A 20,571-nucleotide genomic window follows, 5' to 3' on the forward strand; every position below is an offset into this window, starting at 1 on the left:
TTTAGCGTAATCCTATGAGGAAAAAAAAAGTTATAAAGAAGGAAGCCCATTCCAACCATTAGACGACCCTGGTGATTTGTGTCTTTAAGACCACACAGCACTAAAATCTACTCCCAACGCTTGAGGAAGGGAAGCGCCATTATACTTATAAACCAACCATTCGTGCCAGTGTTTTCTATCATTATTATTTATTTATCTTTGATCAACCGTTCCAGAGACCATGCATGCCAGTGGTGAAGTGTAGCAATTTCCATGATGGTCACACGTCACGGATGAATCCAAGTGTACTAGCGGCCGTATTGAAAGTGTTCATGCGACCTACCTATCGTACCGTTTGGACGGACAGGATAACCCCAAGTTGTCCGCAGGTGCGGCCGATGCGGCATCGGCATATTAAAACTTCTATGCTCTCTCCTTTTTCTATATTGCCAGGTCACTTCTCTTGTATCACGTGATAGCACGTGCGTCTCGAACGTGCCCGAAGCTAGACCAGAGCTACAAGGCTTGCCAAGATTGGCGACGAGGTCCAGTTAGTTCGTAGTCTCATCTCGTCGGGGGCGGCTTCTTGATCGGCTTCGGAGGTAAGACTCCCCCTCTACCCTCCTTTAGAACGATCCACTTTCTAAATCTTGACAAGAATTGTAACAAGTAATCCAGCGAATTGGCGGTTACAGCCGCATATAGGTCTCAAAGTCGTGTGATACGGGCTCGAATCCCATAAAGGAATCATCGATTACTCCCCCAATAAGGTCTCATCGAGTTCGTGAACTTTCGTGGGTGGACTTCATGGTTCTATGGAGTCCAGCAGCTAGTTTGTTGGATCGGGAATTGTCGTTTAATTCACGATTTTGTTGTCCATTGGGCAAGATTGTGGGTTTCATCTGCTTAACTTTATTGACATCAATTTCATGGCACTTCTTGATACTCCCACTGGTTTCTGGGATGTTCTTGTAATGTTATATCTGTTGCTCATTTATGAAAACTGCCATAGAAGATCAGTTAGGGCTTCTTGCAGTAATTGTGTTTGGTATCTACACGACTTGATACATAGCATTTCCCTATCAGCCGGTGTGCAAAAACATATAGTTCTTGAGAGGTGATCTTAGGACCTAGTCATGATTGTCAGCCTATGGATAATGGCTTTAGGAAGAACTTGAAGTGCAATGGAAGTGAGCTGATGCTATATTTGAGCAAATGAGTCCCTATGTGACCTCCTTCTGCTTTATGTTATCAGGCACTGTCCCATTATTGCACAGGCCATTCTTAACCTTAATTTTGTTAGTTATTTTCTTTCTTGGACTTAGTTTTCTTTAACCTCCTTTCCATTTATTTGTGCCTGAGAGTGTATTTCGTTGAGGGTCGGGGCTTGTCATTGAAGTTGACTATTGCTTACTGGCAAAATCCTGTACGGTGCTAATAACTAACAAGATTCATCTTCAAACATACTGAATTTAGCAGGAATTTTTGAGTCTTGTAGACCTATTTTAACATATTATAATAAATGACCTCCAACTTCACTGGTACTTCTTGCAGGCGAATCAAGCGATGGTTATGCCTATCTCTTGTACAGTTGAAGACGGTCCTGCCATACTGCAGTTACAAAAATGGCAGCACTTGCGATTTCAACCTGATTTATCAGAATTTCGTGAAGCTTATATCTCCCCAACAAGGCAGCTGCTTCTGTTGCTTTCTGAGCAGTGTGAAGCCATGTTGCTTTCCCTTATTGCTGGTATTTGTCGCAAAGTCTCTTTTACCCTCTCGTCCTGCTACTGGGCAATTCACGCCTGTTACTGATTATGTGCCTTCCTTTCCAGGAAAAGAAACCTGCAGGTTGATGAATAAGGCTGACTCAGGCAGGTTTTCTTCTGAAGGTCAAGAGCCATGTTCTCCAGAGCAAGCAACTTCATGCCCATCCGACTTGTTAGAGGACATTATGAGCAGAACTAAACCCTCAAAAGTTGAATCAGATACTCCTCCGGATAGAAGTTGTTCCTCAGCGTTTGAGTATTGTCCTGTTATTTCTGGTGTGAAGTCTTTGGCTTGGGGAGTCTGTGGTGATGCTTATGGTCAACTCGAGGATTCTGGTTTTAATGAACTACTTGTTGTATCCGGTGATTATGGCATCACGATTCATGCTTTCCGCTGTCCTCAAAAAGATAAAAAAAGGACTAAGCCTGAAGTCAGAGAGATGCGTGGGAAATGGGTAGAATGGGGCCCCACCGTTGGAAGATCAGAAGCTGATGGTGAGTCTACGTACATTTCTTCCCTGAAAACCAGTTCAAAAAATTGGTTTAGGACTTTCTTTACTGAAATTGATACCATTTTTTCTGATGGTAAGTGGCTAGCTAGATTCCCTGCAAAATCATCATTCCCCCAATCTGCAGAGGCTGTATCATTCAGCATTAATGATAGCACTTTGTTATTTTTGGATTCTCTTGCCAGTACTGGCCATATCAAGATGGGAAAAGAGAATGTTGGGGCTTCAGAAGAATTTGGGGATCAGATGCCTGTTTCTGAAACATCAAACAGTCATGAAGCGGATAATTTGGGCAATTCTTTTAAGTGCTTGAGAGTGTTCTCTAGCTCTTCACATCGCTTGATTGGGTTGGTTCTGACTTTTCCAGAAAATGCATTGATCAAAGACATGGAAAATCATCTAGAAAATTCAAGCAAGATTTTGGTGGTCGTTATCATGATAGACCGGTGGGGGTTCGAGTGGAGTTTTTCAGTAAATCTTGAGGATCTCTATCCTGGTCCGGGTCCTAGTCCAGAATGGGTAGACTTTCAATTTTCCGACAACTTTCTTGTTTGTCTTGCCGCATCAGGTTTGATTGGCATTTGGGATTTAAGTTCTGGTAACCTTTTGGCCCATTTTGATGTTCTACAAAGCTGCAGAATAAATCTGAAATTACCGTTAACAAGAATTACATCTGTTATGGCAGATTTTGATGCCAAAATTGATCAAAGCAACAAAGTTAATATAAATAAAACTTGTGTGAGAGATCTTATTGGCACTAAAACCTTTAAGAGATTGATGGTGACTTCACAATCTTTGCTTTTAGCAATAATTGACGAAGATGGAATTGTCTATGTAATATGTGCTACTGACATCATATCTGGAAAACATTATGCACTTGATAAATCTGTGCCCTCTTCCATGCTTTCTGATAATGGAATACTGGTTAGTTGGAAACTTGCTGGCCAGGAGATAGGTGGACTAGGGTTATCTACTAAGCTTCCCAGTGATCAAGAATCACATAATTCAGTCAAATCTGGTGATGAAATTTCAGTTATGAATAGTATTTGGGGCACTAAACCTCAGAAAAGAAGAAAGCAACATTTTGGGCGTGAAGGAAATAGTTTAGACGACCATGTAAGCAGTTTTAGTACCACTTCACAGGTAAAAGGTTGGACAAATTCTCAATCAAAATCAGAAATGCATTCTAATCCTTTGCGTAGAGTATTTCTTCCTGTATACAGATTAAAGAAAGAGGATTTTATTTGTTTTTCACCCTTTGGAATCACAAGGCTTGTCAAAAATTGCAAAGTTAATGAAAGGAAGGGTTACAAGATTGTTCACACTGAGTTACTCATCGCTTCTACTCTTCTTGATGAGGAAGATCTCACTGCCTATTGGCAGAACAAAAGGTGCTATTCTGCAAAAGAATCTGCTTTCTTTGGAGAATCAATTGGATGCTCTTTCCAGGGATGTTTGTACTTGATTACTCAAGATGGGCTTTTTGTTGTTCTTCCATCAGTTTCAGTTTCATCTAGTGTTTTTCCAGTTGATGTCATCAGGTATTGGCAGCCAAGTATTGCTACTGACAGTGCAAATCAGGTTAAAGATTTGTTGTCAGTAAATAGATCTGGTGAAAAATGGTGTCCTTGGCAAATAGAGGTTTTGGATAGAGTTCTATTATTTGAAGGTCCTGAAGAAGCAGCTCATTTTTGTGTGCTGAATGGTAAGTGTGCAAAGTTGGTCAATAGTTGTAGCTCTGACTATTCATGTGTCTTTCTTTTCTGGGGTTCATTGTGGTTGCTTTACATTCTACTAATGAAAGAAGGCAGTTTCTGGGCTCCTGACATGTCCACTTTGAAAAGGAAGGAGCATATTTGAACAAAGTGACCACTAGACTTCATTTCATCCTCTCTGGTCGATGGCATTTTGTAGGGCAACTAATAATTAAATTTCTAGTGTGGTCGATGACATTTTCTAGGGCAACTAATAATTAAATTTCTAGTGCTACTTTTGTTTGCTGACTAGGATGGCTTCTCTCTTTGGCAAATAATCTGGCACTGGTTAATGAAAATACAAAGTAATTGCTATGTAAGTAGATTTTATTCACGAACCAGTCTTAATGAGGCCATATGTATCTGCGCAGTATGTACTTTTGCACAGCTTGCAGTTTGCTGTTGCAGTTACAGATATTTTTGTTCTTGCCCAACTAGTTACAGTAATTAAGCAACCATTGTTTGCTGGTTCCTTAGTATTAAAATACCCTTAGTGTCTGGGGGTTGATGGTGGTGCATATTCTGATTACTGAAGATACTAAGGCTAGTTAGTAGTTACCCAAAGATGAAATATAAAATGAATTAGATACCGAGTGATGCAAGTGTTTTACTCTGAACTATTTGGGCTCACTCAGTCATTAATCTACCTGGAAATATTGCATACTTCTGATATATGCTTTTCCACACTTATGTGAAGAGTCAATGTTATGGCAGGATGGGGCCTGAAAATTGCTAGGTTACGCCAGATGCAGTTGGCTTTGCAGTACTTAAAATCTGATGAAATAGAAGCGTAAGGTTCTTAACTTTCTCCTTGTTATTGTCAATATCATTCTTTTGTTCTGAAAAGAATTAGAACTTGTATCTGCATACTTTATTCGTTCTTCTGAACTTGGAGTTGATTTAGCCATTCTTATCAGGCACTGCATCATCATTTTCCTGCACTTCAAAGAGAATTTGTCAGTGGGAGTTGTATGCTGACATCTGATTAGTTATTTTTCGGCTGTGTTTGCTAGCTCTTGGTCTGTTTTCAGTTTTTGATTCTTATTCGATAATATCCTGAACGTCAATCCTGATTATGGAAAGTTGGCAATGATTAAAATCTATGTCAAGCAGCTTGGTTATAGACTCTGAACTTGCTTATTAAAGGATGCTGGAGAACTCTAAAATGGACATTGATGAGGAAAAAAGGTTGCAGGTCCATGTTGAGCGACATAGTTGAAATGTGCTGTATTGTCTCATATCAACCACTTCTTGACATGGGTCCACAGTTGGATTGGACTGACACTATGTGCCTCAGTGCTTCCTGATGTTGGGTTTGGGACTTGGGTTAGACTCAAGCTATTTGAACAGGTCCTGCTAAACACACATTAGATGTAGAAGAGAGAACCTTAGGTTGATGGAGAAAGGGAAGGGACAGGAGAGAGGAAGGATTATTTGCTCTCTAGATTACCAAATTGTAAGGTTTTTGCTTGACAGATCAGCTCCTTTTCCCTTTTCTCACCTGTTTTCAAGATAAAAACATGATAGCACCAAGAATCGTGCCTAGAACTCCATCAGATATTCTTGATCTATGTTGGATGAGAGATGATAAATACACCTCAATTGTAAGATTAGAATATCAGAAAAATGATTTCCCTATTTTCAAGGGTATACATAGAAAGGGGAGAATGGCGGGGTTAACCAATTAGGGATCATTATTTGAAGATAGACCACATAGTCTACCTTTGAGTGATTGATCTCAACCTGATCTACTAGTTCTGTTTCAGAAGTTACTAATTTTCTATTGAGGTCAGGAATAAATGGTGGCCTGTCTTCAATCTTTACTATATTCCTTGTGATGACTACTATTCGAATTTAGAACAGACACATAAAATAGCACTTCTTTTTCTTTTGTCTTTCTGTTGATCATTTCTGTTGACTTTCTGCTTGTTCAACTACCTCTCGGAAAAGAAAAAAAAAAGATCCTTGCTTTTGTGTAAAGAAGTCTACTATTTAAGATCTCCACAAAACATAGTTCTGTTATATTGTGCAACAACAGCATTGGTTACATCTTGATTTTCAAGTTTCATATGTTTTATATTCTTTCTGTGTCTGAATCTGTAATCTCAATGCATTGCACAGATCTTTGAATATGCTTGTTGACATCAATCTAGCTGAAGAAGGCATCTTGCAACTGTTATTTACATCTGTCTATCAGATCTTTTGCCGAAGTGGACGTGACAGTGAAGTTACATTGGCATCCAGGTATACTTTGGTTCAAAGACACGTGTTGGTTTTTACAAAAGACAATTATCTGGGAGTTAATTGGTGCTTAATGTTTTTAAAAAACAATTCTATCTTTAATAATTACAGTGACTCTATAAGGAGTGTGTCTATATCTAGCATCACAATGATCTTTCATGCTTATATAATAATGTAAGTATCCCCAGTAGCAGAGCCTCATAGAGCCAAGGGGGGCAATGTTCCCCTACCCCTTTTCAAAATTGCAAATTTTAAGGTGGATCTCATATAATTATATTTATGTTGTATCCTCTCAATAAGGTTTGGCTTTGCCCTTGGTTATCTGGAATTTTGAACATGGATTGCTGACCCTCAGCATATGCCATGTCGAGAGCATGTTGGAACACAACATTGAGAAGTATCTCTAATGAGTCCTTATCTGGAACATTGGTGAAAGTCTAGGGTTGAGATAGTGCATCCCCTCTTCTTCATATGTAAGCATTAAGAGTTCATTTATTTTTTGCTCTTTCCTTATGTATGTAACCTCTGGCTTTGTGCAGTATATGTTTTGTGTTCATTATTGCTTCATATTTTTAGTGAGGATAAGCTGCCTACTGTGGATATCTGAAACATCAAGTAGCTCAAAAATTTCCAAAGTTATCAATGAGAACAGCTACTTCTATGCATTGGTTTCTTCGTAATGTTTAATTCATATAGCATAAATGCAGGTTAATGTCTCTAGCTGCTCGCTTTGCAACCAAAATGATTCAAAGATATGGGATACTAAAGCATAAGAAAGGTAAATTAGTGTTAGCATTTTTTTGGAAGATTTTCCTAAACTCTTACATGAGGTCGGTTTGTTACTTAATTATTTAGATGGGGCTAATAATTTAAGAAGGCTTTATGAGATGGCTTACTTCTTGGAAGTTATCAGAAATCTTCAGAACCGAATGGCTGCAAAAAGCAAAAAGCTTGTTCATGTGGTATGATTTTAAGTCTGCCTGAGATTGTTTACACTTTGTATTTTTAGTATTTAGATTTTATTTGTGATTGTGGTGTTTTTGATGTTGTTTTGTAGCTGCCAGATAATAGGGATGCAAGGAATATGGTGGAAACAGAGGAGTTGCAGGATGATTCTACACTTCCAATTTTTATACCAGATACTGCTTCGTCAGGGCAGTTGGATGTTCTAGAACCTCATTATAAGCAACAATCGGAACCCAATGCACCTGAGTTGACATCTGATCATCCTGGCCAACTGGTTTTAGCACCAGCCACATCAGCCAATTTTCATGATTTCGATGAAAATGAGGCAGTATCTGCTCCGAGGAAGCTTATTACTTTCGAAAATAGCAAAGATATGATTAGACGTTGGGAAATAGATAATTTTGACCTAGAAACTGTCGTTAAAGATGCTCTAAACTCTGGACGTCTCCCTTTAGCCGTTCTTCAGCTGCACCTTCTGCGTCAGAAGGAATTAGTTTCTGACAAGGAATCTCAAGATATGTTTAGTGAAGTTCGTGAAATTGGAAGAGCTATTGCTTATGATTTGTTTATAAAGGTTAGGTGTTTCTCTGTCTTTAGAAGAACTTGATTACAATGCCTGTTATGGTCTAACACATGTGATTGACAGGGTGAAAGCGGGCTAGCAGTGGTAACGCTGGAGCGACTTGGAGATGATATTGAGACAGTCCTAAGACAATTATTGTTTGGTACTCTTAGGAGATCGCTTAGGGCACAGATTGTGGACGAAATGAAGAAACATGGATATCTGAGATCACATGAGTGGAAGACATTGGAGATAATTTCTCTCATTGAGGTTTACTCGTGTTCCTTATTTATTGTGTTTATATCAATTATGTTAATTGTTGAGGTAGTTTTACAGTCTCACTTTGATGATGCCTTCTGTTTCATAACAACCAATATTATTTGTCTTCTGTGGCGAAGAGGTTGTATCCGAGCAGCAGTTTCTGGAGGACATTTCTTCGAAGACAGAAAACCATTCAGGAAGCTGCTTCAACTGATACTTTGTCTGAAGCAGATAATCCAACATTGACTTTTCATGTTCTTAGCGGTCATATTATTGAATGCGATGATATTGATGGAGCTGTTATTGGTTGTTGGGCAAATGTTGATAGTGGGCCTGCTTCTGCTAATTTGTGTGAAGACACCAATTATGCTGGGTATTGGGCTTGTGCTGCTGTGTGGTCTGATGCTTGGGACGAAAGAACTGTCGATCGTGTAAGTTATTAGCTATCTTTCTGCAACAACTATTTGAATTCCCATCATTAGAATTAAGATGTACAGTTGTGACAATTGCCTTAATCCTAAGTTATAAGGGTATAGGTTCATGATAGAAAAGAAAAAAGGATAAAGAAGTCTGTAGGTTCATGAATCCACATATTTGTATAATTTATTATAGAATATTCTTCTTGTTAAATTGTTTTGATTGCCAGAATGAAAAATAATAAATAATTTGCAATATGCTAATATTGTGAAAGCAATAATCTTCATGTTTTAATATCCTATGACTGGAGTGGAGCTTAAAATTTGTGTTGCTGTTCTGTAATGTTTCTGGAACTATATAGTGCCTATGTAGATCTTCATAATAAAGTTTTGCAGTTGGCAATTGCAGTATTAAGTTAAAATGGAAATCTATGACAACACAAGTATCCAATATGAATTGGTGCCTTTGGTTCTTCAATTATATTCCTGACTTACAATCTATTCTACATATTCTCAAAGGTGCAAATTCTACACAAGATTTCACATATGCTAAATCTTAAATGCAGGTAATTCTTGATCAACCTTTTCAAATGGACGTTCATATCCCCTGGGAATCCCAGTTTGGGTATCACGTGTCTCACAATAACATGGAGGAAGCCTATAAACTCTTGGATATAATTCCTACTTCCTTATTGTCAGAAGGGAGCCTTAAAATTAATTTGGATGGTTCACATCCTGCTGCCAATGATCAATGTGACACCAAGATTCCTGATTATTCAATTTACATATGTGCTGCTGAAGAGGTGGAACCTGTTGTCATGGATGTGCCAGATGTTAGAATATTTAGATCCCGTGCTGCTAGCACATGCACTTCATGGCTGAAAATGCTTATTGAGCAGAAACTGGCAAGGAAGTATATCTTCTTACAAGAATATTGGCAAAGTACTGCTGAGGTTCTACCACTTCTTGCTTGTGCAGGCTTAATTTTTAAGACATCTGTCAAGAATGAATCTTGCAAGAGTTCTGTTGATTTAGATTTGAACACTGGAGATCATAAAGAAACCAAAGAGGCCGTGCATAAACTTTTTGTACATCACTGTACACGATATAACTTGCCATACCTTCTGGACCTTTATCTTGACCATCATAATTTGGTCCAAGATTATGAATCTCTGTGCTTGCTAATGGAAGCTGCAGTAAGTTCCTCAAAATTCAGTGTGTGTAGATAGATATTCACTATGAGATGTTTCCTGCAGAACTTTCATGTACTATTGAACAATAGTTCATGAGTTCTTCAATATGTTATGTTTATCTACATCCTTGTGTATTTTGTTATGTACGTCAGTTCAGAGTACTCAAATGATCTATTAATATGAAAAATAGTTTTTATCTGTCTGCATCTGTCAATAAGTTGTTATTTACGATTACTTTATGCCAACTCTTCTTTACAAAATTTGACTGCTAAAATATCATTAATCAGATGGAATTTCTATATGGTAAGGTGTAACCTGCTGTGCAAAGAATTGCTTTATGAATTTTGTTGAAATCTATATGCCTGATTGTTACTTTCATTTAGCATGTTGAGGTGTGGTTCCATAGCTGATAGGATGGTTGTTCCAAACTTGCCATTCAGCAACAACATAATTTAGGGCAGCTAGTTTCTGATAAAGCAATCAGGCCCTCTTTAATTCTAACCAATTTATCACCTTGATTATGAGGGACAACTGAAATATTGTTTTCCTTTTATTTTAGTATAAACAATGGCATGCAGTGGTCTTTCTCCTTATCATTTGATAGATTCATGTATAAAGTTCGTGAAAATAACTTTTATTTTCCTTCTTGTTCATATGAGTCATGGAATCAATGATTTTAGATTGTGAATGTTGCAGAATTTTAATTCAAATTATTGTTGACGACAGAATGTTACTTGATATCTCTGTTATTCAAACCATTAGCAATTAGACAAATTTGAGACTAGGAAGATGACTGGTTTACTATTCTGCATGGTTATATCTGCACACATAAGATAATTATAATGGTCACATAGTTGATTTACCATAGTCTCCTGAACTAGAAAAACATTTTAACTTTCATTGTGCCCTAAGATTAGATGATCCCTTTGCTCAGTGGTCCCTTTGCTCAGTACTCCCTTTCTTTCCGTGGAACCTAACATCATAGTAGTTTCCTCCAGGCTCCACCCTATTGCTACTCACACTATATGAAGCTTAATTTGCTGAGATCCATGTTATCTTTTTAGCATTTGCTGTCAAACACTGAAGAGGAGAAAGAGAAAATCTGAATCTCTAACTGAACTATTTGACTTCTGACTGATGGATTGTTTTTCAGGGGGACTGCCAGTGGGCAAAATGGTTGCTTTTTTCGAGGGTCAAAGGGTGTGAGTATGAGGCGTCATTTTCCAATGCCCGCTCAAATTTGTCTCGTCAGATGAATCTCAGTAGAAATTTCAGTGTTATGGAGATTGATGAGATAGTAAGCACTGTTGACGACATGGCTGAAAGTAGAGGAGAGATGGCTGCATTGGCTACTTTAATGTATGCTTCAGACCCAATGCAGAAGTGTTTATGTAGTGGAAGTGTGAATAGAAGTCAGAGCTCATCTTCTCAGTGCACCTTGGAGAATTTAAAACCAGGTCTCCAACAATTTCCTACATTGTGGAGGACACTTGTTTCTGCTTGCTTGGAGCCTGATGCTTATTGTTCTTTAAGTTACAATACGGACAATGGTAAACTTAGGCCCTGTTCTTTCCATTTTCTATTTTTCAGGTTCTATTTATTCATATGAAGTTCTGTTACTCGGCTGAATATTTTACTTGCTGCACAAGTTTGAAACTAACCTTCCCTTCTCCAGTATTTGGGAAATCCTCATTGTCAGACTATTTGAACTGGCGTTATAGCATTTTCTCCTCTACCGGAGGTGATACTTCATTGATACAAATGATCCCGTGCTGGTTCACAAAATCTATCAGAAGATTAGTTAAACTCTTTGTCCAGGTTTATCTCTTTTACTCGACCATTATGAAAATTATAGGCTGCAGTGTATCTTACCTAGCCATTCTGTTACGAAGATTTCCGAGAATAACTTCCAGGGTTTTTGCCAATTTCATAGTAGGATATGTATGTTGATTCACTCTTTGTAGTTGTAAGTTTGAAGGCTACATGTATCTACTTACATCATAACTTTGTAATTTAAATCATACTAGCAAATGAGTACATGCATTGAATGATAGAAAATGAGAAACTAATGGACTAGTGAAAGTGCCAGATAATATGGCCGGATACATCTTGCTCTATAGACCTTGAATTGGCAGGAGCCTTGTGTAATGAGACACCCTCTTTTATCCTGGTAACTACTGACTGAAGAATTTTCCTAAAATTCCAAATCTGCTATGCCCCAAATTTAAAATGTCAAAGACATATTACATGCCTAGGGCGCAGTGGTGGTGCCAATTCAAACCACAGAAATACCATCGAATATAATGTTGTACCTAAAATGCTTCTTTCAAGTTCCTAACTATTAATCATCTATTACCTTCTGTCCATTCCCTTTTTTGTGTTTGTGTTTTAGCGGGGTCCTTTTTGGATGCCAGGGTCCTTTTGGATGGCAATCACTATCAGATACAATAGCATCTGGAGAATCCTTTCAAGACAGAAGTAACTATTATATTAGCAATACAAATGGGAATAGTGGGGTTAGTGCTATATCTTGGGAAGCATCTATTCAGAAAAGCATCGAGGAGGAACTATATTCTTCAATTGAGGTGCGTTACATAATTTCAAAGGAATTTATTGCTTCTCTTATATTAGCAGTAAATTTTAATATACACGCCTGCCAGCCTGTCAGAAGGAGAATGAACAGAATTTCAAGCATTTATTGCTTCTCTTATACTAGTAGATGTGCTGTCAGCCTGTCAGAAGGAGAATGAACAGAATTTGCTTGCTAGGAACAGAACCTTAAGAGGATTAGGTGAAAAGAGGAACGTAAAATGGGGTGCAGATATCTTTAAGTGTAGTGCTAATGGACAGTTTGATAGAGTTCTAAAGAATTGGAGATTAAAAAAATGCGATTCTTCTCATCCACTCATCAGCTGTTCCTGGCTCTTGAATTAATAGTTTTGATACATGAATTGCAGATGCTGGGATACAGTATTCTAGTGTCACATGCAGTGTTTTAGTAGTCTGTGTGCCATTTCTAGCTTTTTCTTCTTTTCCTTTTTATTTTGATTGTGGATTTAAAATGTTTCTTATGATCTTATTCACCCTCTAAGTTATCCAAATGCTTGCGTGATTTTATGACATCTCTATTTTTTCAGGAGAAAGGATTCAGGGTGGAGCATCATTTGCATCGTGGCCGAGCACTAGCTGCTTTCAGTCATCTGCTTCTTCTACGAGCTTCAAATTTAAGATTGTCCAATGCACGGCAAGAACTATCTACACAACCCAATACACATTCAGATGTTCAACTGATTCTCGCACCTCTGACTCAAAGTGAAGGATCATTTCTTTTATCAGTATGACTAAGATCTTGCCTTGATTCCTTGGTGTCTCACTGTGAAACAAGAAATTAATAATTCACAGCAACCTAGTTTATCAATACCTTAATAACATAAATTTACCAGAAACCTTCTCATATTTTAATCATTTTGAACAAAATTATCCATTCTTTTATGATTTTTCAGTGGCTTGATTTCTAATCCAATAGTTACTTATGAATTTGTCTCCTCTTCAATATCAGGTTTTGCCACTAGCTATTACGCACTTCGATGACTCTACTTTGGTTGCTTCATGCATTTTTCTGTTGGAACTTTGTGGTCTGTCTGCTAACATGCTTCGTCTGGACATTGCTGCACTGCAGCGCATTTCTTCTTACTATAAGTCAGTTGAACAAAATGCACACTGTGAAAGTGTTTCACCTAAGGGTTCTGCACTCCATGGATCCCATGGAAATGATTTTACTAACTCTCTTGCTCGAGCACTAGCGGAAGATTATGTCCATTTTGATCATCTTCACATTCTGGAGCAAAAACAAGTTTCTTCTAAACCTTTAAGAGGTAAACAACCATCAGAGTCTGTCAGAACTGTTCTACACCATCTGGAAAAAGCAAGTTTGCCATCATTGGATGAAGGCAAGACATGTGGTTCTTGGCTTGTAAGTGGCATTGGTGATGGGTCTCTTTTCCGGTCCCAGCAAAAGGACACAAGTCAGCTCTGGAACTTAGTTACAGCATTCTGCCAGATGCATCACCTTCCAATCAGTACAAAGTATCTTGCTTTACTTGCCAATGACAATGATTGGGTACTCATTTATCTTTCATTTGCTTCTTTAATGTTGATGGCACCATCATTTATCTGAATTAAATTATCGATCGTCTCATATGCTTTTGGCAGGTTGGTTTCTTAACGGAAGCTCAGTTGAGTGGACTCCCAATTGATGCTATCATCCACGTGGTAATTTTAGTTGTCCTTGAAAGCAAACCATAAAAATGATCATGGGAACAAAAGTTTTATATTTCTTATTTAGATCCATCCTCTTCTGATTTTCTGCATGTTGGTTACTTTGCAGGCAGCTAAGGAGATAAAGGATTCACGACTTAAGACCCATATATTGACTGTTCTGAGAAGCATGCAGTCAGCCAGAAAGAAAACTAATTCTTTGCCAAATATATCATCTTCAGGAAGCAGTGAAGCTTCTTTCTTGGCTGATGGTAACAACAGTGTTTCTACGGAACTTTTTGGGATTATAGCAGAGTGCGAGAAGCAAAAGAATCCTGGGGGTATGCTCCTGAACAAAGCAAAAGACATGCGCTGGTCTTTGCTGGCAATGGTTGCTTCGTGTTTTCCAGATGTGTCTCCTCTTTTGTGCTTAACAATTTGGCTTGAGATTACTGCAGCGAGGTAGCAGCATTTGTTCATGTATTCCTAATAGTTCCTTGGTTAGATATTACTGTGAGCTGCCATATTGCTTTAACATGTATTTACGATTTGTTCATTGTTATACTTTGCTATTGTATTACGCTATGCAGCTTGTACAATAACATCTGGTTCTAACATTTTTATGTTCTGCTTTCTAAATCTCATCATTTTATTTTTGGCAGGGAGACATCCTTGATCAAGGTTGACAATATTTCCTCTAAAATAGCTAAAAATGTTGGAGCTGCTGTTGAAGCCATCAATACATTACCAGCTGGAAGCAGAAACCTTGCATTTCGATACAATAGAAAGAACTCAAAGCGCAGGCGGTTCTTAGAACATACATCGGAGAACTCCATATTAGCTGGGTCCTTTAGTGCTTCTAGTGCACCAAAGCCTACTGCAGCTTTAATTGCTGAAGAAATTGTTATTGAGAACGAAAGAAAGAAGTCGATTGTTGAACATCCATTGTTTTTGGGTGATTCTGATGAAGGGCTTGCTTCCCTGTCAAATATGGTAGCAGTACTTTGTGAACAGCACCTATTTCTGCCCTTGCTGAGAGCCTTCGAAATGTTTCTGCCATCATGTTCCCTTCTCCCGTTCATTCGTTCTCTTCAGGTTGGTGGATATTAGAGTCTTAAAATGATTAACAATGCAATGCAAATTTATCAGGTGTGGGATGTTGTCATATAATTTTTAAGTGCAGTTTATTTGACTAGTTATATGCTTTACTCTTTCATGCCATATATTTAGGCATTTTCTCAAATGCGGTTGTCCGATGCTTCATCACATCTCGCATCATTTTCAGCTAGAATAAAGGAAGAACCTTTTCTTATGCAAATAAACATGGCAAGAGATGGGTCATTTAGAACAGCATGGATAACCACAATAGCTGTGAAAGCTGCAGATGCAGTGCTTTCGACATGCCCATCAGTATATGAGAAAAGGTGCTTGTTAAAACTTCTTGCAGCAGCTGATTTTGCAGATGGTGGCACTTCTTCAGCATACTTCCGCCGACTTTATTGGAAAATTAATTTAGCTGAACCTTCTCTGCGCAAAGATGAAGATGTATACCTAGGGAATGACACCCTGGATGATGCTTCTCTTTTAACAGCGCTAGAGAAGAATGGTCGCTGGGAGCAAGCTCGTAATTGGGCAAGGCAGCTGGAATCAAGTAATGCATCCTGGAAGTCTGCTGTTCACCATGTTACTGAATCACAGGTATTCTACATAATATTATTGTGTGTTTGATGTAATGATTGTCATAGACATTTGGTTTTGGTGATAAAAGTGAGTGACTTGGTTCTTATAGTTAAACAAATGCCTTTGTAGTTGATGAACAATCTGCATCATAAGTTTGTTTTATGCTGTTATACATTACTGCTATATTGAGAGAGTTATTTTTATCAAAAAAAGAAAAGAAATGAAAGAAGACAGTCACTATTGATGTATCCTGTTAGCATTTTTGAATGCATTGAGTTTATTTTTCCCCTAAGAAATGATGTGGTTATGGAATATGGATACTGATCCTTTCATTCATAGATTGAATTTGTTATCTTTTTCTTTATGATTTAAAATCCGCAGGCTGAGGCTATGGTGGTGGAATGGAAAGAGTTCTTATGGGATGTCCCACAAGAGCGAGCTGCTCTATGGGGACACTGTCAAGCACTTTTTGTGAGATATTCTTTTCCGCCTTTGCAGGTCATCATTTTATAGCTTTTGTCAATATGTTTCATAGCTTTTCTCAGGCTTTCTTTTTGCTGGAGATGTGACATGTGAGCTATTGTATGTTCAGGCGGGATTGTTCTTCCTCAAACATGCAGAGGCAATTGAAAAGGAGATTCCATCGAGAGAACTCCATGAAATGCTCCTACTTTCCTTGCAATGGCTAAGTGGAACCATGACACAATCCCCTCCGTAGGTTTCTCTATTCTTTACTTTTCTTAAATTTTCCAAATGTCTCGCTATACTTCATTGAATTGAGTTCTTCAAGTATAATTATGCATACTACATTCCTACTTTTAGAGTCTATCCTCTGCATCTTCTGCGCGAAATTGAGACTAGAGTATGGCTCTTAGCTGTGGAATCAGAAGCTCAGTCAAAGGTTGAAGGTGACTTTTCACCACCTAGTTCTATCCAGAGTCTGATTGTTGGAAATAGCACCAGTATTATAGACCAGACAGCAAATATCATTGCAAAAATGGATAACCATATAAATGCAACACGCATGAAAGTTACTGATAGAAATGGTATGCGGGAAAACAACCAGTCACATCAGCGACTATCACAATTCTTAGAATCTACTAGCCAAGTAACAGCAACAAGCAGTACAAGAATGAAGCGAAGGAGCAAAGGATATCCTCCATTAAGACGGCCTGTTAGTGATAATGTAGACAGTAATAATGATTCTGATGATTATCCCAATTCTCCTCATAATTCAAGAAGCAGTGGTGAACTACCTAGAAATTTTCTACTACAAGAGGAATGTGTGAAGATGGAAGCATCTGTCTCAGGATGGGAGCAAAAGGTTAGGCCTGTAGATATGGAAAAGGCTGTTCTTTCCTTGTTGGAGTTTGGGCAGATAACTGCTGCTAAACAGCTTCAACATAAGCTCTCCCCGTCACATGTGCCACTTGAGCTTCTCCTCATTGATGTTGCTTTAAAGTTTGCGGTCTTGTCATCATCCAATAGCAGCGGAGAAATTAGCTTGTCAGTGTTTGATCCAGAAGTCCTTTCAGTTATTCAATCACTCAACATTCCAAGTAGCAGCAACATGATTGATCCATCACAGGTCTGGTTGATCTGCTAATTGTTGTGTTTCTTGAGACTTACTGTGTAAAAATTTCATTTAAAAATAGAATTGTGCTCTTTAAACTATGTTATTTTGTATATGTTATTGGTTTGATGAGTAGTCATGCAATGGTGAATGAATCAAGTTCTTTTTTCATTGAACTGTTTCAATTTACAGGCCCTGGAATCATTAGCTAATCAGTGTGGTCAGGGTTGCGGCCGTGGTCTCTGTAGGAGAGTAATAGCAGTCGTTAAAGCTGCAAAAGTATTGGGCCTCTCATTTGCTGAGGCATTTGAGAAAGATCCAATTGAATTGCTACAATTGCTTTCTCTCAAAGCACAAGACTCTCTTGAGGAGGCCAAACTTTTGGTGCAGACTCATACCATGCCTGCACCTAGTATTGCACGAATTCTTGCGGAATCTTTCCTGAAGGCATATTTCTGCATCTTCTTTTTTGCTGTGCATAGTTATGCTTTCATTCTATCTGCTGCCCTACATGTTTTATTCTTCGCAGGGATTGTTAGCTGCACACCGTGGAGGGTACATTGATTCTCAGAAAGAAGAAGGTCCTGCTCCTCTTTTATGGAGATTCTGTGACTTCTTGAAATGGGCAGAACTTTGTCCCTCAGAACCAGAAATTGGCCACGCACTGATGCGTTTGGTGATGACTGGGCAAGACATACCTCATGCTTGCGAGGTAGTGCATGCTGTCTGATTCAGATGTTTAAGTCATATATCCCTTTGTTAATGCGATTGTTATGAAAGCTCCTTCAGATTTCACAGAAGTCAAGGTTTATCTTGGCTGAACTATCAGGATTCATTTTAGAATTTAGAGTACTCTAAACTATGCTAACTGGCATTTCTATAATGAAAATCCAATAGTTGGCTTGAGTGGAGATTTAGTATCTTAAGAAATATGGACTACTATTTCGCTTAATGTGAAGAAAGATATTTCTAATGCGTGGTTGGTAATTTTACCAATGAATGTTTTTAAAATGGAAGAGCCTGGAAATAATAACCTGTCTTACAAGCTTTATTGGGTTTGTCCTTGCCGATTGGCAAATATTTATGTTTGAATTGCTTTTGAATATAGTACGGTTTGTAACGAGCAAATAATATGGTCTCTTATGTCAATGTCTTTTGATAAACCGAGAGCCAAAATGTGATCTCAGTATCAAGTAATTGAGTTTTAAACGGAAATACCTTCTGAGTTCTGTCCTAGTTTTAATTAACTGCAAATATAGCTGTTATGTCGCAATGACTTGGAACTTTTATGATATTTCAGGTTGAACTCCTCATATTGTCACACCATTTTTACAAGTCTTCTGCCTGTCTTGATGGAGTAGATGTTCTTGTAACTCTTGCAGCAAATAGAGTAGAATCATATGTTCTGGAGGGTGACTTTTCTTGTTTGGCTCGCTTGATAACTGGAGTGAGCAATTTTCATGCCTTGAACTTCATTCTCAATATTCTCATAGAAAATGGCAAGCTGGATCTGTTACTTCAGAAATATTCCGCTGCTGATGCAGCCACAGGCACAGCTGCAGCGGTCAGAGGTTTTCGGATGGCTGTTCTTACATCATTGAAGCTTTTCAACCCACATGATCTTGATGCATTTGCTATGGTTTGTTAACCTTTCATCATCATTAATTATTTGACAAGTCACAGCATCAATTTAATCGATACATGTTGCCATGGTCATTTCTTTCTTTACATTGACTGCTTTCTTAGTCCTCTATTCTGTTTACTAGAATTAAGTACATTTCTCCAAGAATGGAGTTGAATCTTTGTGGACATGAGTATTTATGACTTGCGAGGGAGTTGTTTTTTTTTATCAGAAACTAGAAATAATATCATTTTTCTTATTTAAGTCAGTGCATCAATGCAATACAGTTTTCTTCATACAAGGAGATAAAATCTTTCTTACCTTTACACCTTACATATGTTAGAAGTGAATGAGTGCACCGATACACTGCATAAATGTGAAGGAATGATACATCACTGATGATGATTGGAAAATGTCTCAATTCTTTTTCTCCCAAGCTATAATTCTCATATATCTTATGATGCAGGTGTATAATCACTTTGACATGAAGCATGAGGCAGCCTCACTCTTAGAGTCCCGATCTATGCAATATATGCAACATTGGCTATCTAGACGCGACAAGGATCGTCAGAACGAAGACTTGCTTGAGGCCATGAGGCACCTTATTGAGGCAGCTGAAGTTCTTTCCACAATTGATGCTGGGCACAAGACTCATCGTGCTTGTGCTCGTGCCTCCCTCTTGTCCCTGCAGATCCGAATTCCTGATCTTCAGTGGATTGAACTTTCAGAAACCAACGCCCGTCGGATTCTCGTTGAGCAGTCTCGATTTCAGGAGGCCCTCATTGTAGCAGAAGCATACAACTTAAACCAGCCCAATGAGTGGGCTCCAGTCTTGTGGAACCAAATGTTAAGGCCAGACCTAATAGAGCAGTTTGTAGCTGAGTTTGTGGTTGTGGTTCCTTTACAGCCATCAACACTCCTCGAGGTAGCGAGGTTTTACAGGGCAGAGGTTGCTGCCAGGGGAGACCAGTCTCACTTTTCTGTCTGGCTCTCACCTGGAGGATTGCCTGCTGAGTGGGTCAAGCATTTAGGAAGGTCCTTCAGAAGCCTGCTGAAGAGGACGAGGGATTTGAGAGTGAGGATGCAGCTGGCCACAATTGCAACAGGGTTTGGGGATGTGATCGATGCTTGTGGGAAAGTGCTAGACAAGGTTCCGGACAATGCAGGTCCCCTCATCTTGAGGAGAGGCCATGGTGGCGCATACCTTCCTCTTATGTAAATTAACATCTGCAAATTCCCTCCACTTTCCCGAAGCAAGTCTCTCAAGTTGGTTGGATCGTTCAGAGGTTAGAAGTGTTGGAATTTCTCATCTCATTTAGGCATACAAGGTTCTTGTGATTCTTTTGCCCTTATACTTATATATATGCATGGTGAAATGAATTGTGATCTTTGATATAAAGCCAAGTGAGGTGAGTTTTAAAGCTTCATGTTGGCCCAGGTTTTTCGTTCTTTTCGGCTTTAACTCTGTTGGGTGTTTCTAGGATTGCCCTCACTCGATAGAACATTAATTGTTTGTATTTGTTATGAAATGTCTATATCATAGACATTCCAATTTTGTCATTCGTAAAAGAAATTTCCCTCTTGTTTATCTCTTACATTTGAGAAAAGGCTCAAGGGTTACAGTAATTTCATTAAAGTTAGAATTCGATGATGCAAAAGTTGTGAGCTTGACAGGAAGATCTTTGACATATTACAGTAATTTTTTTTCTCTTTAATGTGTAAATTTGTTCTTTTTAACATCTATTTACATTTAGTCGGATGAATAATCTGTCATGCCCCTGTTCACTTGT

General features: G+C 38.4%; 1 protein-coding gene across 2 annotated transcripts; it reads left to right on the top strand.

Moving 5' to 3' along the window:
• The first annotated feature begins 442 nt into the window (after positions 1-442).
• LOC140791858 (uncharacterized) lies at positions 443-20,376 on the top strand. Of its 2 annotated transcripts, XM_073142546.1 has the most exons (28): positions 524-581; positions 1,534-1,729; positions 1,815-2,243; positions 2,339-3,962; positions 4,726-4,801; positions 6,133-6,255; positions 6,960-7,030; positions 7,108-7,214; positions 7,310-7,792; positions 7,865-8,050; positions 8,179-8,472; positions 9,024-9,653; positions 10,804-11,200; positions 11,326-11,468; positions 12,065-12,235; positions 12,788-12,985; positions 13,210-13,770; positions 13,863-13,922; positions 14,038-14,369; positions 14,570-15,002; positions 15,138-15,605; positions 15,969-16,085; positions 16,180-16,301; positions 16,410-17,175; positions 17,353-17,607; positions 17,690-17,872; positions 18,461-18,799; positions 19,248-20,376. In XM_073142546.1, exons 3-28 carry the CDS (start codon positions 2,241-2,243, stop codon positions 19,998-20,000), a joined length of 8,895 nt encoding a protein of 2,964 aa, XP_072998647.1. In that variant the 5' UTR covers positions 524-581; positions 1,534-1,729; positions 1,815-2,240; the 3' UTR covers positions 20,001-20,376. The 2 variants fall into 2 exon arrangements, with proteins under 2 accessions (XP_072998646.1, XP_072998647.1); XM_073142545.1 differs by having other exon boundaries at positions 443-581; positions 1,815-3,962.
• The last annotated feature ends 195 nt before the right edge of the window (positions 20,377-20,571 follow it).

Source organism: Typha latifolia, chromosome 7, assembly GCF_019914945.1.
Source record: "Typha latifolia isolate L0001 chromosome 7, TyphaL0001v2, whole genome shotgun sequence".
Lineage (NCBI taxonomy): Eukaryota > Viridiplantae > Streptophyta > Magnoliopsida > Poales > Typhaceae > Typha > Typha latifolia.

What these genes read in the sequence shown, in the direction of transcription:
- LOC140791858 (XM_073142545.1), top strand. Translation starts at nt 1,546, where the DNA reads ATGGTTATGCCTATCTCTTGTACAGTTGAAGACGGTCCTGCCATACTG. An exon ending in CGTTCATTCGTTCTCTTCAG is followed by an intron (nt 15,003 to 15,137) that starts GTTGGTGGATAT and finishes CCATATATTTAG; the next exon opens with GCATTTTCTCAAATGCGGTT. An exon ending in ACCATGACACAATCCCCTCC is followed by an intron (nt 16,302 to 16,409) that starts GTAGGTTTCTCT and finishes TCCTACTTTTAG; the next exon opens with AGTCTATCCTCTGCATCTTC.